This window comes from Carya illinoinensis, chromosome 13 (assembly GCF_018687715.1).
Source record: "Carya illinoinensis cultivar Pawnee chromosome 13, C.illinoinensisPawnee_v1, whole genome shotgun sequence".
Classification (NCBI taxonomy): Eukaryota; Viridiplantae; Streptophyta; class Magnoliopsida; order Fagales; family Juglandaceae; genus Carya; species Carya illinoinensis.
This window is the reverse complement of record NC_056764.1, coordinates 22,003,617-22,021,354: the sequence shown is the minus strand read 5'-3', so window position 1 is coordinate 22,021,354 and position 17,738 is coordinate 22,003,617. Positions and strand designations below refer to the sequence as shown.

Genomic DNA, 17,738 nt, shown 5'->3' with positions numbered 1-17,738 from the left:
TAATGATAAGGAGCGTGGAGTTGGGGAAATCTGGAACTTTTTTGTCTTCTCTCTGTTTCAATGGTTTTCTGCTATTGTTCTAAAGGGCGGGAATGTCCATGAGTTTCTATTTTCTTTATAGCCCACTAGAATGTAACTAGGTGTCTCACTTTGTATACTCCTTGTGTACTTGGGCATTTCCTAGTTTCTTCATATTCAATAAAGATTATTACTTATAAAAAAAAAAACAATATGTAAAGAAGAGACTACATAAAGACTGCTGTGGATGAACCTTTACTAGACTATTACAGATAAGTGCCACGCTGAATGAGACATATGATATGTGATACCATATATTAAGTGATTATAGGTTGTAAATAGGAGCCCACATTGCTTAGGATGGAGAAGTTTTTTCTCTTTATAATGATGAGAATTACTTCATCTACACCGGAGTCCTACGAAAGTGATTTTACACTTTGATGTGTCAGTCAGTTTTCTCCTGACTTGAAATTTTGGGTTAAGTTTTTGCCAAGTCACAAGTTTGTCAGGTCAATGTTGTAAAAAACTTGTTTAGACAGTTTCTCTATAATGATTCTATGGGGCCCCAATTATACCATTGACTAATTATTTTTGGAATATGGGCCTAGATGTGGCTTGAGCCTTCCTTGGATTGTAAAAAATGATATCAAATCCAATCCCAAGTGTGGACTTGAGCTGTCACCTATGATGGAGTGGTTTGACGAGGATGTCAAGAAATTTGGGGGGAGGTTGTCATATATTGAGTGTAGGTGGTGAATGGAATCCCATATTGACACTGCTTGGGAGGAAGAAATTCTTGCTCTTTATAATGATTACAAGGTGCTCCAATTGTCGCATTGACTAGTCTTTTTGGAGTATGGCCGATATGCAGCTTGGGCATTCTACTGGGGCATTACATGATACCCCAATAGCTGTGTGGGATAAAAATAAAAAGATATAATATATGTTATATGCATATTCATATCCTCCATGGAGGTGTCATTGACTTTAAATTCCAAATATTTTTATTTTTTTTATGAGTCCAAATATTATTATATTATTGTTGTTTTTCTTATTGTTTACCTCTTTTACCCTCCAGAATGCTCATTTAGTTGCTGATATATATCTTTAACATTGTTGGCATGTTCCTTCTTGGATTTGGTCTACTGGGATTGAATTTGAAGCAAGCCCTCTGCTTGTATGCTTTGGGTTTAATTATTTTACACTGGTACATAATATGTTCGTATGTATGACGCAAGGGATAATGAAAAAAATAGAACTTTTAAGAAGTTAATGTGTTTAAAAACTTACATAGAAAGGCGAGATGGTTTGTGATTGTATAGTTTTTAAGGTTAGGTGGTCGATAGTTATAATCTTATCACCACCAACAGGTAATGGGGTTGTGAGTTTCAATCGTTGGGGGATTGTCTGTTGAATTCTAATTTGAATCAGGAAAACCAAGAGAAATTAGCTTTTATGTCAAACTCTTATTTTGTGTCAATTAGTAGCTATGAATGGTCAATGACTCTTAGGATAAGGCAGAAGGATGAGTACTTTCCTTGTACCAAGGGAGGTGTCCAAATTACTTTCACTGAAAAATCTCCAACCTTTGTGATGGTTACCAATAATCTGTGGAAACATTTTAGGGCGAGGGTCCAACATGGTGTTCGATTCATGCTTTTCATTTTCATCCTATGCAAGAGACTGCAAGGCAAGTGACGCAATAATACTCTAACGACTATTATTTGTAGGACTTGAGATAATAGCCTAATAGGAATGCCTTTAAAGTTTGAAGTTTATCCTATTTTTTGTCCAAGTGTCCTCTTTCGGTTTGGGGGTGGGGGGATGAGGGTGGGGGTGTTGTTGCTTTATATTTTTTAAAGTTGCTATTTTTTAAAGTGTCCTCTCTCGGGTTTCATGGTGGGCGGTTCCACACATGGTAGCTTCACCGTCTCCCACCTTCTCTTCGCCGATGATACTTTGATTTTCTGCGACCCAGACCAGGAACAATTCCGCTCCTTACGGGCACTTCTTCTTTGCTTTGAAGCTGTATTAGGCCTTAAGGTGAATTTATCCAAGTCAGAAGTAGTCCTTGTGGGCACAGTCGACAACCTAAGTACGGTGGCAGCCATCCTGGGTTGCAAGGTCTCATCCTTGCCTATGAAGTATCTTGGACTCCCCTTGGGGGCCCCTCATAAATCTAAGTCTATGTGGGAAGGGATCATTGAGAAGTTTGAAGGAAAACTGGCACGGTGGAAGAGAATCTACTTGTCTAAGGGGGGGAGAATCACTTTTATTAAAAGTACGTTTTCTAACCTTCCAATGTACTTTCTCTCTCTATTCCCAGTGCCAGCAGGAGTGGCGAGTAGACTGGAGAAGATTTGTCGGGATTTCTTATGGGGAAGTTTAGAGGATACAAGGAAATTCCATTTGATCAAATGGAATACAGTATGCACCCCTCTGTCTTGCGGTGGTTTGGGCATAAGGAATTTGAGAACTTTTAACAAGGCTCTCCTTGGTAAATGGTTATGGCGGTATCATCTTGAGGGAGACGCTTTATGGAAAAATATCTTAGAATGCAAATATGGAAGTGAGTGGGGTGGCTGGTGCACAAAGGAAGTAAGAGGAGCTTATGGTGTGGGAGTTTGGAAATTTATCCGGAGTGGATGGGACGGTTTTCGGGGTCATTGTAGGTTTGGGGTGGGAAGGGGCACACAAATTAGATTTTGGCATGACATTTGGTGTGGTGATGTCGCTCTAAAAAATGCTTTCCCTTCCATTTATAGGATAGCTTCTGATCAGAATTCCTCAGTGGCTGAAAATATGTGTCTTACCGATGGTTCCATACTTTGGTCTGTGAGATTCACTAGAGCAGCACAAGATTGGAAGGTGGGCGCTATTACTAACTTCTACAGTGCGCTTCATGACTTGAAGATCAGGGCTGGAGGGGAAGACAGATTATTATGGACATGCACAGGGAATAAGAAATTTTCAATCCGTTCGTACTACAAGTCTTTGACGAATCACTCCCCCAACGCCTTCCCTTGGAAGAGCATTTGGAGAAGCAAGGTTCCCCTCAAGGTTACTTTCTTTGGGTGGCGTCTCATGGTAAAATCCTAACCATAGACCAGCTAAGAAAGCGTGGACTCGTCATAATGGATTGGTGTTTCATGTGCAAACACAATGCTGAATCAGTGGACCACCTTCTCCTTCATTGTGACACAGTAAATGTATTATGGTATGAGATTTTCTCGAGGCTTGGCATTGCTTGGGCCATGCCACGGAGGGTGATTGATTTACTGTCTTGCTGGCAAGGGCTAAGAGGGAATCGCCAGATTGCAGCTGTATAGAAGATGGTACCTTTGTGCTTAATGTGGTGCACATGGACCGAAAGAAATAGCCGCTGTTTTGAGAATAAGGAACGCTCTCCAGATGCTTTTTGAGCTTTTTTCTTTCACACTCTACTCCTTTGGGCATCTACTATAGTTTTGAATGGAACGAGTCTTAGTGACTTTTCCGCTACTATCCGTAGCACTTAGTTTGTAACTAGGCTTTTTTCTTGTATACTCCCTGTGTACTTGGGCTTGGCCTATTTACGTGGATCAATAAAATTTATTTACCTATCAAAAAAAATTTTGGTTAATTTAGTTTGTTATGGATCTTGTCTCTTATGATTGTTTCTTTTAGGTAGGATGTCTGAAGGAATACTGGTAAAGCCAGTATAGTGGGATAAAACCATTAAATGCCATCATGATCAGTGCTTATTTTATGAAGTCAAAGTATGTTATTACATTCTTTTTGTGTTTCTGTGACATAATTAATGGTTTATAAGCGTCCATATCCTCTATGGCTCTGAGGAATAATAGATTGTAAATCTAATTGCTTCTAACGTTATTGCATGTTTCCACGTGCTTTCTCCTTGATGGGAGGAAATCCTATCATATTCCCAATTAGAAATAATTGGTTTTGGTATATATATATATATATTTTGATAAATAAATTGGTTTTCGTATATATTATACTGTAGTCGTGATTGAATTACGCTGGAAAGAATTTCTTCTTTTTAAAAAGATTTTTACTAACATTGTGATGCTCTAAAATTCTTGTGAGCTTTTGGGTTCATGTGGGCATGTAATGCTTTATGGATTAGAAATTGAGATGAAACCTCACTGTGTGAATGTAACAATCACTAGGTATATGGTTGGCACATTTTTGTGATCATCATGGTGGTTTTCTCTTCCCATGCAGAGAACGAAAATAGTATCTGATCTGCTGATATCTGTTTCAAAAGCTGAGAGACAGGAAGCTAGAATGAAGGTACGGCAGGATTCTTTGAGACTCGGCAATGTGGGTGTAATCAGGTATGCCATTAATCGAATTTGCTTCTGGTATTAGTACTTTGAATTGTGTTCTATGCCTTTGTGGTGATCACGATAAATTCAGAGAAAGTACAACATGAAAAACTTGGTCAAAGAAAAGAAAATGAATTTTTAATGATGTTAGGGTTGCACAAAGAATTTTTTTTTTTTTTTTAAAAAAAAAAAGCCCTCAAATAGTATGCAAACAAACTTTTGTACACACAAATATAAAATGTAACAGACACTAACATGCTGCTTCCAATGAGCAACATATGATATAACTATCGATCTATCATAGGGTGCAATTATAAACTATTACCAAGTCTCCAGAAAAGTCCATATTTAAGGATTTTATAGTCGTTACTAAAGGAAAAATCAAGTGGCCGAATTTGTCTACATGACATTCATTAACAAAAATCTGCCTCTTGCATTGTCTAGCCTTAGGTTCTGTGTTTTGACATGAAAAAACTATGAGGAATAGTTTCAATGCGTAAAAGATAGGTAATTTTGAGTTCTAGGGTGATTTCTAGATAAAACTTGCATTGAATTCAGTTTGAAGCTTGCATAATGGAGTGCAGCCTGTAGGAACCTTTTAGGACTAGAAAGATGTGCTGCCGATTTTTCAAGGTAGTGGAAAAACAGATGGTTAGCATATGGTTTTCACTTCTTCAGCGGGGTGTCCTGTTACTTGAGATTCCAAGTGAAGTGTCCCATCCCTTTGAGAGCCATGAGTGGTTTACTAGTCAAACGTGTTAGATGCATTTTTTTAAGGTAATCTTCTACTGGGGCACATTGAAAAGTGCTTTAAGGTAGCAACAGTCCTTTAGCGGCTCATCCAGTTGCTTTGTGATCTTCTGACTTGGGAATTTGATGGAATTGCAGTGGGCCATAAGGGAAGGTATTGAGATGGCAGATGAACCTGTTTTCCTTTAAATTCCTTGCCGCCGTGTCAGCCTAGCTCAGTTTCATCCTCTAACTGGGTGTTACACAAGGTGAAGGAAATCCAAAACGGTGTGGGGATTGCGTGTGAGGGCTTTGAAGAACAATTCATGGCATTGCTCATTGCCATTGAAGCAGGCATGCTCAGATTAAGAAGTTAGGGTCCAAAAAACAGAGGGAGCTAAAGAGATTGAGTTGGTCTATTAATTATGAAGCAGGGCATGCTTTGTCAATGGAAGGTGGACATTGTTTTGTTGCAGGAAACAAAGATGGAAATTATTTCAAGAAGTATTGTTCTGAGATCTTGGAGCTGTCCATATCTTGGTTGGGCTTATCTTGCATCTCTTGGGGCCTCAGGTGGAGTACTAGTTATGTGGGAGCGAAGGGCAGTGGATAAAATTGCGGAGTACATTGGGGTTTACACAGTGGCATGTTCCTTTAAGAATGTGGAAGATAATTTCATGTGGGCTTTTGCGGGCATTTATGGGCCGAATTTAGACAGCAGTAGAAGTTTTTTATGTGAGGAGATTGCTGGGTTGCATAGCTGGTGGGATTTGCCATGGTGCATAGGTGGTGATTTTAATGTTACCAGATACCCAAGTGAGAGACCGGGGAAGAGTAGATTTTGGCTTGCAATGATGGAGTTCTCGGAGTTTATATTTGATTTGGGCTTGGTAGATATTCTTCTTATGGGTGGAGAATACACGTGGTCTAGATTTGACAGATTTTTTGTCTCCTCGAAATAGGAGACTTATTATCCAGAGTTATGTAAGAAAGATTACTCACCTTTGTTCGGATCATTTTCCTATCTTTTCGGATTGTGGAGGTATTCAAGGAGGGCGTAGGCACTTCAAGTTCAAGAATGTGTGGCTAAAAACTGAAGGTTTTGTGGAAATGGTAGGCAATGGTGGTCCTCCTATCAGATCCAAGGCACTCCAAGTTTCACTTTTGCAGGTAAGCTGAAAGCTCTAAAAAACATTTGAAGATATGGAATGAACAATCTTTTGGCGATATAGGTGATCAAATGAAGTCTCTATTGGAGGGAGCTACATGAGGTAGAGAGGGCAAAGGAGGGTAGGACACTATTTATGGAGGAACTCTCTCGGAAGACACAGTTAGTTTCAAAACTCGAGAGGGTCACCTTATTGGAGGAGATTTCAAAGCGTCAAAAATCTTGGGCACTATGGTTAAAAGAGAGGGATTGAAGTACTAAGTTTTTACATAGACTGACCAATTCACATGGGATCAATACCATTGAGATGTTGAACATCAATGGAGCTGTTTCTACAGAGTTTTCTGTGATTAAGGAGCATGTTACTGGTTTTTATGAACAATTGCTTATTGAGTAGGTGGAGTGGAGGCCAAAAGCTCAATGGGCTAGCTTTTGAGACCATTGAACATCAAAGTGCTTCCTGGCTAGAGAGGTCCTTTGATGAGGCAAAGGTCCATGAAGTGGTGAGGAGGATGGTCAATGATAAAGCATTTGGTCCTGATGCTTTTTCTATGGAATTCTTCCAATCCTATTGGGAAGTGGTGAAGGATGATTTGATGAAGGTCTTCCAGGAATTTCTCTCCTTTGGGAATTTGAGAAAAAGCCTCAATGTCGCTTTTTTTGGGCTTATTCCCAAGAAGGTTGCGGCTTTAAATATCAAGGACTTCCAGCCTATTAGTCTTGTGAATAGGGGAAAGACAAATATTGCATCTACTACTAATTGCCAATGAATGTTTAGATAGCAAACTAAATATGGTAATCCGGGTATTTATGCAAAGCTAGATATGGAGAAGGGTTATGATCACATTAACTGGGACTACTTACTATACTTGCTTGGGAGGTGTGGATTTGGGGAGTGATGGTGCTCATGGATGAGGTATTGCATCTCTGCAGTGTGGTTCTTAGTTTTGGTGAATGGCAGTCTAGTTTGGTTTCTCTAACAGTTATAGCAGGTTAAGGCAGGGAGATCCTTTGTCCCCTCTTCTTTTAGTCCTTGTTATGGAGGTGCTTAGTAGAATGATGTTTGCTATGGTTGGAAATGGCTTTATGGCTGGATTTTCAGTTGGTCACACCAATCAGGGTACTCTTAACATTTCACAACTGTTGTTTGCAAATGATACTTTGATTTTTTGTGAGGCAGGGCAAAATCAGATCCGTTCATTAAGGGCACTCCTACTTTACTTTGAAGCCGTGTTCGGTTTGAAAGTGAAGTTATCCAAGTTGGAGTTGGCTCCAGTTGGAAATGTTCACAATCTCCAGATGTTGGTTAACACTCTAGGATGCAAGGTCTCCTCCTTTCCCATGAAATGCCTTGGCCTTCCTTTAGGTGTCTCTTTTATGGCTAAATCTATATGGGATGAAGTAATAGAGAAGATCAAATGTAGATTGGTAGGCTGGAAGAGATTGTTTTGTCAAAAGGAAGTAGGACCACACTAATCAAATGCACTTTGCCCAATTTGCCAACTTATTTATCATCTTTTTTTCCAATTCCAGTTAGTGTGGTGAACCGGATTGAAAAACCCCAACTTGAAATTCTTGAGCGGGTTAGGTGTTGAATAAGTTTCAACTGGTCAAGTGGGATAAGGTGTGCTCTCCAATCTCTGCTAGTGGGTTGGGGATAAGAAATTTGAGGGGTATTCAATCGGGCTCTTCTTGGGAAATAATTGTGGCGGTATAACATTGAGGGGTAGGCTTTGTGGAATTTGGTCATTGATTTGAAGTATGTGGGTATTTTTTTATTTTTTATTTTTATTTGTTGTGGGGGGGGGGGGGGGGGGGGGGGGGGTTGCACTAGGGAGTTTCAAGGGCTTATGGGGCGGGAGTCTAGAAGCATATCAGTAGAGGTTGGGGGTTTTTGCTAACATACTAGAATTGTAATGGGAGACGGATCTAGAATAAAATTTTGGCATGATTTATGGTGTGGAGATAAAGCCCTTAAGGATACATTCCCCACAATTTTCAGAATTGTGTGTGAAAAGGAGGCATCGGTGGCAGACCTCATGGAGATGTCAGGTGGCTCAATCCAATGGAAATTGAGCTTTATTAGGGTGGCCTATGATTGTAAAGTTGGCAGCTTTTCTAATTTTTTCAGCCTCATGTATGCCATGAGGTTGAGAACTTAGGGAATTGATAAGATTTGGTGGGTACCTGCTAGAAAAGGTACATACTAGAATTGTGATGGGAGACGGATCTAGAAGAAAATTTTGGCATGACATAGTGTGGAGATAGAGCCCTTGAGGATACATTCCCTACAATTTTCGGGATTGGATGTGAAAAGGAGGCATCGGTGGTGGACCTCATGGAGATGTCGGGTGGCCCAATCCAATGGAATGTGAACTTTATTAGGGTGCCCCATGATTTTAAAGTTGGCAGCTTTTCTAATTTTTTTCAACCTCTTGTATGCCATGAGGTTGAGAACTTAGGGAACTGATAATATTTGGTGGGCACCCGCTAGAAAATGTACATTTTATGTTTGTTCCTTCTATAAGACCCTTGTAAACCCATGGAACAATAACTTTTCTTGGAAAAGCATTTGGAGAAATAAGGCACCTCTAAAGGGGCGGTATTTTTCACTTGGACAGCTTCTTTGGGCAAGATTTTGACCATGGATAACGTACGGAAATTCTGGGTGATTGTTGTGGACTGGTGTTGTTTGTGCAAAAAGAATGGCGAGAATGGGGTTCATCGACTACTAAATTGTGAGGTGCCAGGGCGTTATGGGGTGATGTCTTTAGAACATTGGGGCTAGCTTGGGTTATGCCTACTACTATGGGCGAGCTTCTGGCCAGCCGAACGAATTTGGGCAGTATTCTGGAAATCACAGCTATGTAGAAGATGGTTCCTATTTGTATTCTATTGTGAATATGGAAGGAACAAAATGATTGGAATTTTGAAGATAGGGAGCACTCACTGGAGGAGATTAGATTGTTCTTTGCTAACACCTTATTCCTATGGACTAAAGCCGCTGATTTCAATGGCCTAGATTTTCATGATTTTCTTGTTTCTATTTATACCTCCTAACTAGGTGTTACCCCTTTTATACTCCATGTATACTTGGGCTACGCCTATTCTTATTAATATAATCTTTTACTTGTAAAAAAAATCTGCCCTGCCACTTTCACGAGCTCAAACACAAAGCACGCAAATTTTTTATTCTCAAAATACTTCGTCTGTACATGCTCATTATTTAGGTAAACTATTCCTTAGATTGTTTGGTTGGATATTAATAGTAGCAAAAGAGTTTCCCTGTGAATGCCAGCAAGAACACTTAAACACCAAGTTGTTGATTTGCCATATCCTAAACAAAGCAGAAACTTATTGGAGAGACTAGGCTAATTATGAGGTCTTTTCAAAGACTAGACTTTTGATAGAAACACTGTCCTTGTCTCCGGGTCTCTTCGAAGACCAAACTCTTGATAGAAACATTGTAGTTGTCTTTTTTAGAACAGTGGGTGTGGTTACTTGGGGGCGGATATTTTAAAAGCCTAAAAGCAAATCATAACCCAAGCCACAAAATCTAAAGCTGAAAGCTCAGTAGCTTCTAGGAAAACCCACAGTGATCATCCGTCGTATGTGCAAGATACAAAATATAGGGTCACTTTTAATAAAAGTCCGATGTACATGGGAAAAGTGTTGTGAGTGAAGGGTAGAGGGATAAAATAGTTTGTGCTGCACGTTCTCCATATTAGATTTACACTAAAGATGGCTCTGTTGTTAGAAAGCATGGATGGAGGGTGAATAAAGTGATTGGGGACTTTGATGCTATGGTTAAACTTGAGGTACAATCTCATGAGATGTTTATTTCTCCTCTTACAAAAAGACCCTTTTTGGAGTAGAAAAAAATCTCTTGTTGAGGACCTTTTCCATGTGATCTTGCAGTGAGCCCGCTTTGTGAGGTTCATGATTTCATTAATTATTGAAGTAGAGGTTCGAGATCCAATGGTTCAAAAGAAGGAATATACAAAGTAATGGTTTATTTATTTTTTGCCATGTATTCCACAAATGATGAGATCTGAGCCACATAGGCTGTATTATGCTAATGACCATATCACCAAACTGAAGAATACTCATGTTAAGTGCGTGCAACCATTTTGGATGGAATTTTTACAGTTTTTTATGTAAAATATAATTTGATTAGAACAAGAAATTTGGCATAGCCCAAGTACACAAGAAGTATACAAGATAGAACACCTAATTACAAGCTAGGAGCTAGAAAGGAATTATGACAGATGATATGCCCTTAGTCATGAGTTTCAGGAACCTCTAGTCAATTCTACGCTATATCCCCAAAAGGAATAGTCAATACTTTTTGGAATCTAACATTGATGTGCCAGTGCTTTCCCTGGGTTGTGGGTTGTGTAATGGCAGACCATCTCCTACATTGTGATGTGGCACATGAGAGATGATCGTTAATTTTTAACTCTCCTTGGGTTGTTGTGGGATCTCTTTGATTATAGTGGATTTTTCGTTTAAAAAGATGAGGTTTTGTGATCAAGAGATTTGTTTGGTTTGCGAGGCAGTTTTGCTTCCTATTAAATGGGCAATCTGGTGGAAAAGAAATAGCTGTACATTCAAAGACACCAAGCTCAACTCCTTAAAAACCAATGTTTCTACAGTCTGTCTGGCGGACTGCAGAATATAATCGTTTTGAATTTCAGCGTAATTTGTTAAAATAAATTACTTGTTTTCCCCTTTACACATGTTCTTCTAGTTATTTTTCTTTTTTAATAAAAATATTTATTGATCCTCATAATTTGGCAAAGCAAAAGTACACAGGTATTATACAAGAGAGAAGTACCTAATTACAGCCTATGAACTAGAAAAAGAATCATAAAAATCATTAAAGTTGACCCCCTCTAATACAGTAGCCTTAGCCCAATGTAACAAAGAATGGAAAAATAAACTCTAATCCCCCCCCCCCCCCAATGAGCATTCTCTATTTTCAAAACAGCGTCCATTTCTCTCATTCCATATGCACCACATAAGACATAATGGCACCATCTTCCAAACAGCCGCTACTTGACGATCTCCCTGAATTCCACTCCAACAAGCCAAAAGATCCACCACCCTCTTCATCACCCAAGCAATGTCCAGCCTAACAAAGATACATCCCATAAAGCCTTCACCACATCACAATGGAGAAGTAGATGATCCACCAATTCACCATGCATTTTACACATAAAGCACCAATCCATAATAAAAATACCACGCTTCCTCAACTTCTCAATGGTCAAAATTTTCTCATGAGAGGCCAGCAACTAAAAAAGGCAACTTTTAGAGGCACTTTACTTTTCCAAATGCGCTTCCAAGGAAAAATAGTAGATGAATGGGATGGCATAGTATTGTATATTGTATAAGGATTTGACTGAGAAATTCTTGTTCCCGGGGTGAATCCACAACAATTTATCCCTCCCCCACTGCACTCCAAGCTCAATGAATACAAGGTGCTATAAAAATCAGAAATATCCCCCACTCCCAATCTTGAACAGCTCTAATAAAATGAATACAAGGTGCTATAAAAATCAGAAATATCCCCCACTCCCAATCTTGAACAGCTCTAATAAATCTTACATTCCACTGCACCAGGCCATTCTAAGTGTCCATGTATTCAGCTACAGAAGCTTCCTTAGTCAATGCAATTCTGAAAAGCGAAGGGAAGGCCTCCTTTAAAGCAACATCTCCACACCAAACATCAAACCAGAATCTGACCCTGGTTCCTCGACCCACCACAAATCTGAAATTATAAATGAAATCCTCCCAACCAGTCCTGATAAATTTCCATACTCCCACACCATAAGCTCCTTGCACTTCATTTGAGTTCCAACCTCCCCCCAAATGCTCCCAAATTTAGTGTCAACAACAATCCTCCATAAAGCATCTCTTTCTTGATGGTACCGCCGCATCCATCTCCCAAGTAAATGCCTTGTTGAAAATACTTAGCTTTCTTATCCCCAAACCTCCACAATATATATTTTTTTTATTTGGGGTTTTGTGGGGGGTTGGGGGGGGAATACAATTCTTGTCCGATTTATTCAAATGGAAAATTTTCTCATCCCCCAAGCCTCCCCACAAGAAAGAGAGATCTTTTCCATTCTGTTAGCCACACGTTCTTCTAATTTCTAATAATAATCATTCATTGAAAAAATAGATTCGCGTTCTCAAAGCTGACTGAATGTAATCAGGGTTAAATTTGGCTTAATTGCTGAAAAGGGGTAAATGACTTGTAATAGGTTAAACTTAGCCCCTAGGGGTTGACTCAAGAAGTAAGGGCCTTGGTCTTGGTTGTACGCTCTCTCCAGCTTTAAGGTTTGAACCTTTAAGTGCAAACAATTTCTAGGGCCGTTGAATTGGGTGAGTTTCCCCTTAATTACCTGAGATGCATTTGTGGTAGACTTCATACTTGAGATGCATTAGTTAGGATTTTGTTCCTGACCTAGTACAAATAAAAATAAAAAATAAAAAAAAAAAAGTTAAACTAAAAATGTTTAAAAATGAACATGTATGTGGTATTACTGTCTCCATGAATGTTCTGCGGTTTTGTTTTATAAATCCTTTCGGCAAACAATGCTGACGGATGGCATGTTTCCAAATGAAACTTAAACTTCCCCATCTGTGGGCATCTTCCATTTTTGCTTTATACTTCATTGATCATGTTCTCTTATGGATTGCAGAGCTGGAACTGTCATATCAGAGACTTGGGAAGACGGGCAAGTGTTGAAAGATCTCAATGCTCATCTTGTATGCTGTTTTCGGACTTACTTTTTACTGGCTGAAAATAAATTTTATTATTTTTGGTTTTTCTCCATTTTCCAATGGTCTTTGGACCAATTGACATTGCCTCTCCCACTTATATATGCATACTTAAGCACAGCTTGTTAGAAGTTTATCTTGTTTCTTAACTGGTCAAACACCTTCTATAGATGATTCCTGTGGGTGAGATACTAGATTTGTTATTTGCTGGATTGCAAAGTAGCATCCTCTATCATTCTTTCTGATTTAGGATGAGTTTTTTTTATAAATGTCTTTTTTTTATCATATTTTGTAATTAATAGCAGGTCAATAATGTGAGAAAGCAAGTAACGATTCTTCTTTACTGCTTTACCATGTCCTCTTCATTTTCCATGATTTGTTATTATTTATCTTTTGATGAACCTTGCCTTGGTGAGGTTACCTGTTATCTAAAAAATGTAATAGATTTACCTAAATCAAATAGGTCACTTTGTCCCAGAAAATCAGACAGTAAAAGTATACAGTTACAAAGATGTCTCATTTGTTATTTTTAAGGTTTTGAGCATATTGCTTAGAAAGTGCTAGTGACATTTTCCCATAATCAAAATATTGTATTGTGGATGTTTCCCAAAATTCCTTTTGTTTTTTAAATTCATTGGAAAATGAATCTGAGCTTAGTACTCTGTACTGGACTTTAATGTTAACATGGTTATGCCTTTTACTAGAAACAATTACTCGAAGCTAAGGATGCTGTTGAGCGGCAGCGGAAATCATTGAAGAAAAGACAGTCTGGTAAACTTTTGTCGTTATGAAATTTGAAAATTCCTACTTCCCCGTCCTTCTGGTATTTACTTATGGCAGGTCTAAATCTAAATCTGTGATCCAGGAATATCTCAATTGTCTATTAGGTCCATTTTATCATGTGGATGTGTTCATTTAAGCTACCTCGGGAAATCCCCCCTCCCACTCCTTCTCTCACTCATAGTTTGTATCAGAACCAAACTGGCATGTGCATGCATGGGACCATCTAGACAAACAATTTACTTTTCTAGCTTGAGCTCTGATCCTTTTGGTGCAGTTTTCCATAACCCCCCCCACCCCTTCTCCCTTTTTTCCTTGGTCTCTTCCAGCCCTTTCTCTAGTATTGATCCTGCTGATTGTCTCAGGCATCAATCTGTCTGGGCATGTAATGCAGACCTAGAGGATTGATGCTTGAGTGGTACTGTCACTATTTAAATTGCCTGCTTGTCTGCTGGCTGTTTTTTACATATAGCTGTGTATGTGAAATAATTCCTTCCTTCTTTTCTCACTTTTTCAAAGGGAAATATCAACCTCTAAACCCTTGAAGTGAATTTTTCGCCCATGCATGTGTACCATATAGAAAAATATATATATGTATATATGCACACACCCATATCCACATATAGAGTACTCAAGACTTTGTTGTTTAAAAAATTTTCTGAGAACTATAGCACTTGATGCTTTTGAAGATAAGGGCGATGCAGCTGATACTGAAATAGGACTGCAAGAAGAAGATTCTCTCATCCAAGATGAGATCTATAGATCCCGTTTAGCCAGCATCAAACGTGTAAGATAACTTTATCAGTTATTTCTGTCTTCATTCTGCTACAATTAATGATTGCACAGATGCTGGATAAGCAAGTAAATACACTATTATTGAGCTTGGATTTTTCTGTAGGAGGAGGAAGTTATTATGCGTGAGAGGGATCGCTATGAACTGGAGAAGGGAAGGCTCATCCGTGAAATGAAACGTATAAGAGATGAGGATGGTTCCCGTTTTAATAATTTTCAGATTCTTAACCATAGATATGCCCTTTTAAACCTTCTTGGAAAAGGAGGATTTAGCGAGGTTTACAAGGTCAGAACTTTGGTGAAGCATTATGTTATTTCATAAATTTAGATATCTTACACCACGATTTTCACCAGGCCTTCTGGTTGCTAAAACAAAAGTCTAGATCATTCCTTTGCCTATAATGGCAATTGTAAAGATATACCTTTTTGCAGTGATTTGAAGTAAGAAATTTCCAGCAGGCTTATGACTTGGTTGAGCATAGATACGTTGCATGTAAGCTTCATGGTTTAAATGCCCAGTGGAGTGAAGAGAAGAAGCAAAGTTACATACGACATGCAATTCGGGAGTACAATATTCACAAGACCTTGGTGCATCACCACATTGTTCGGCTTTGGGATATCTTTGAGATTGATCAAAATACGTTCTGCACTGTCTTAGAATACTGTAGTGGTATATTTATTTCCACATTTATAGTCTGATGGTCCTAGGCTTGGGTCTGAACTACAGAATCTGTCCCTCACTTTTTGCCTTGTCTTGTTTTTTATTTTGTTTTCTCAGGGAAAGATCTTGATGCTGTTCTTAAAGCAACGCCTGTATTGCCTGAGAGGGAAGCTAGGATAGTTATCGTACAGATATTCCAAGGCCTTGTATACTTGAACAAAAGAACTCAGAAAATTATTCATTATGATTTGAAGCCTGGAAATGTTCTAATTGATGAGTTTGGTGTTGCAAAAGTGACTGATTTTGGTCTTAGCAAGATAGTGGAAGATGATGTTGGATCCCAGGGTATGGAACTTACATCCCAGGGAGCTGGAACATATTGGTGAGTGATGCAGATGAGCATCTTTTCTTGCTTTTTATCTGCCTCTGCTTCAGTTTCTTCACTTCGGCATATTTATAACATTTTGTTAGCTATAAGTCTATAACTTATAAATTTTTCTGCTTTTGGATCAGTTTCTTTACTTCAAGTTTATTGATAAATGTTTTTTATACACTTCTATTTTCCAACTGTAGCTGAGCCATGTGAAATGTGACTTACATGTTAAAGCCACTTCTTGTAACTGGAACATCTTTTCCAGTATTTACTTAAATATTTACTTAAAAAAAAAAAAAAAAAACATCTTTTACATCACAAATGTTTTTTGTTAACAATGCCGATTTTGTTGGGAAGGGTTTGAACAGAAACTTATTTATGTGATTTTAGGTTTTGTTCTTTGTTGTGAAGTTACCTCTTTCCTCTTCTCGTTGACATTTTCTTCACTTATTTTGATAAGGACCATCATGCTTATTCTTCTTGTTACTTGCAGGTATTTGCCTCCTGAATGCTTTGAGCTTAGCAAGACACCGCTCATATCATCAAAGGTGACAGATATTCTGAACTGCATATTTCCTTATGCTAATGCTTAGTGACTCTAGTCTCTAATACCATCAAGGGCTCTTTACGGATTGACCAGTTGGTCTCAATAAGTGCTTTTTCTTGACAAAATATCTTTTTCTGTGTAAACTGTTTTTTCTTGACCTTGTTCTTGTTCATTTGGTCACTCTTTTCTGTCATGCTTTTGGAAAGCAGGTTGATGTTTGGTCAGCCGGTATTCTATTTTACCAAATGCTTTTTGGCAGACGTCCTTTCGGGCATGACCAGACACAAGAACGAATACTGCGTGAAGACACAATTATCAAAGCACGCAAGGTTGAGTTCCCTTCTAGACCTGCTGTGTCAAATGAGGCAAAGGTGAGTTAGGCCAATGGATAAAAGTCTGTTTAATTTGTAATCTTAGTGCAGGGGAAGAAAAGAAAATCATGCTCTAGCTGTCTAGCATTTACTGAAAAGAAGAATCATGTAGTCTTGGATCATGCTCTAGGTTACCTTTAAGTTTAGCTTCTTCTTTTTTTCCATATAAAATAGAAGAATGCTACACTAATCGAATTTCAGGGAACACTTCCCATCACAGATCATTGACTTGCTGGATTTCCTCCATTTCATTTTCCTTGCTTTGGCAGACAAGTTTCCGCAAGAAAATAAAAGTTACATGAACTTGAAACATTTACTTGACCCAAAAAGTAACATGGAGTTTTCATCTTTGCACCATGGTTTGAAATTGTGTGGGGGTGTGAGAGGCACTTTAAAAATCAACGACTTAAGCAAATAGCTTTCAGTTTCTTGCTTTTGTTGATTGGAGCTTTCTAGGTTCTCATTTTATTGTTCTGCTTCAAAAGCCTAGCTTCAACCACTAGAAAGTTTTTGTTAATATGGAGAGGGATGGTTTGAGTTTAACTACCCTGATTTGATCATGTCAATGAGAATGTGGAAAAAATATGAGTAGCATAACGATGTGTTGTTGCCTACATTGTCCCGCAGGAATTAATTCGCCGCTGTCTAACATATAACCAAGCGGAGAGGCCAGATGTTTTAACAGTTGCTCAAGATCCATATCTCACATACACGAAGAAGTAAAAAGTTTGTAGAACTAGACAGGTAAGGGCCCTTTGTTTAACATTGATGAATGGAGAAATTCCCCGGCAATAGATATGGAATTTTGTATAGTTTGTAAAGGTTACTGGCATTGTAGGTGGGGGGGCCCCTATCCCTTGCTCCAGAAGTGATGGTATCCAGGGTTTAGATGTGTTGACCCTGTGATTGGGTTAGGCCAATCACAGCCACAGGGTTGCCTTTTTTATTCCTTGTGTATTTTTTTTTTTTTTTTTTCCCTTTTGATTTGCTTATCTTTGATTTATTTTCTTTTTTCGTTTTGCCAAAAAGAAAGGGAAAAGAACACAAAAGAAGAGCAAACGTGGGTTTACTTGGGTGGAATTGTTTTTAACCGTTACTAAGACGAGGGATACATTACAGTTATTGACTGTCAGTTTTGTGAGCTCAGTGCTTATGAAAATGTTGTGGGGATTATGAAAA

The 17,738-nt window shown here is 38.6% G+C and overlaps 1 protein-coding gene across 1 annotated transcript in view; it reads left to right on the top strand.

Annotated features, from left to right (window-relative positions):
• LOC122291992 (serine/threonine-protein kinase TOUSLED) overlaps positions 1 to 17,738 on the top strand; it is a 36,324-nt gene extending 18,586 nt beyond the window's left edge. Inside the window, exons 7-16 of the mRNA XM_043100111.1 lie at positions 4,246 to 4,358; positions 12,957 to 13,023; positions 13,740 to 13,806; positions 14,505 to 14,602; positions 14,714 to 14,893; positions 15,067 to 15,277; positions 15,386 to 15,650; positions 16,135 to 16,189; positions 16,398 to 16,559; positions 17,187 to 17,738. Of these exons, the coding sequence (XP_042956045.1) occupies positions 4,246 to 4,358; positions 12,957 to 13,023; positions 13,740 to 13,806; positions 14,505 to 14,602; positions 14,714 to 14,893; positions 15,067 to 15,277; positions 15,386 to 15,650; positions 16,135 to 16,189; positions 16,398 to 16,559; positions 17,187 to 17,282 (1,314 nt within the window). The 3' untranslated portion in view covers positions 17,283 to 17,738. The remainder of the gene's footprint in view (positions 1 to 4,245; positions 4,359 to 12,956; positions 13,024 to 13,739; positions 13,807 to 14,504; positions 14,603 to 14,713; positions 14,894 to 15,066; positions 15,278 to 15,385; positions 15,651 to 16,134; positions 16,190 to 16,397; positions 16,560 to 17,186) is intronic.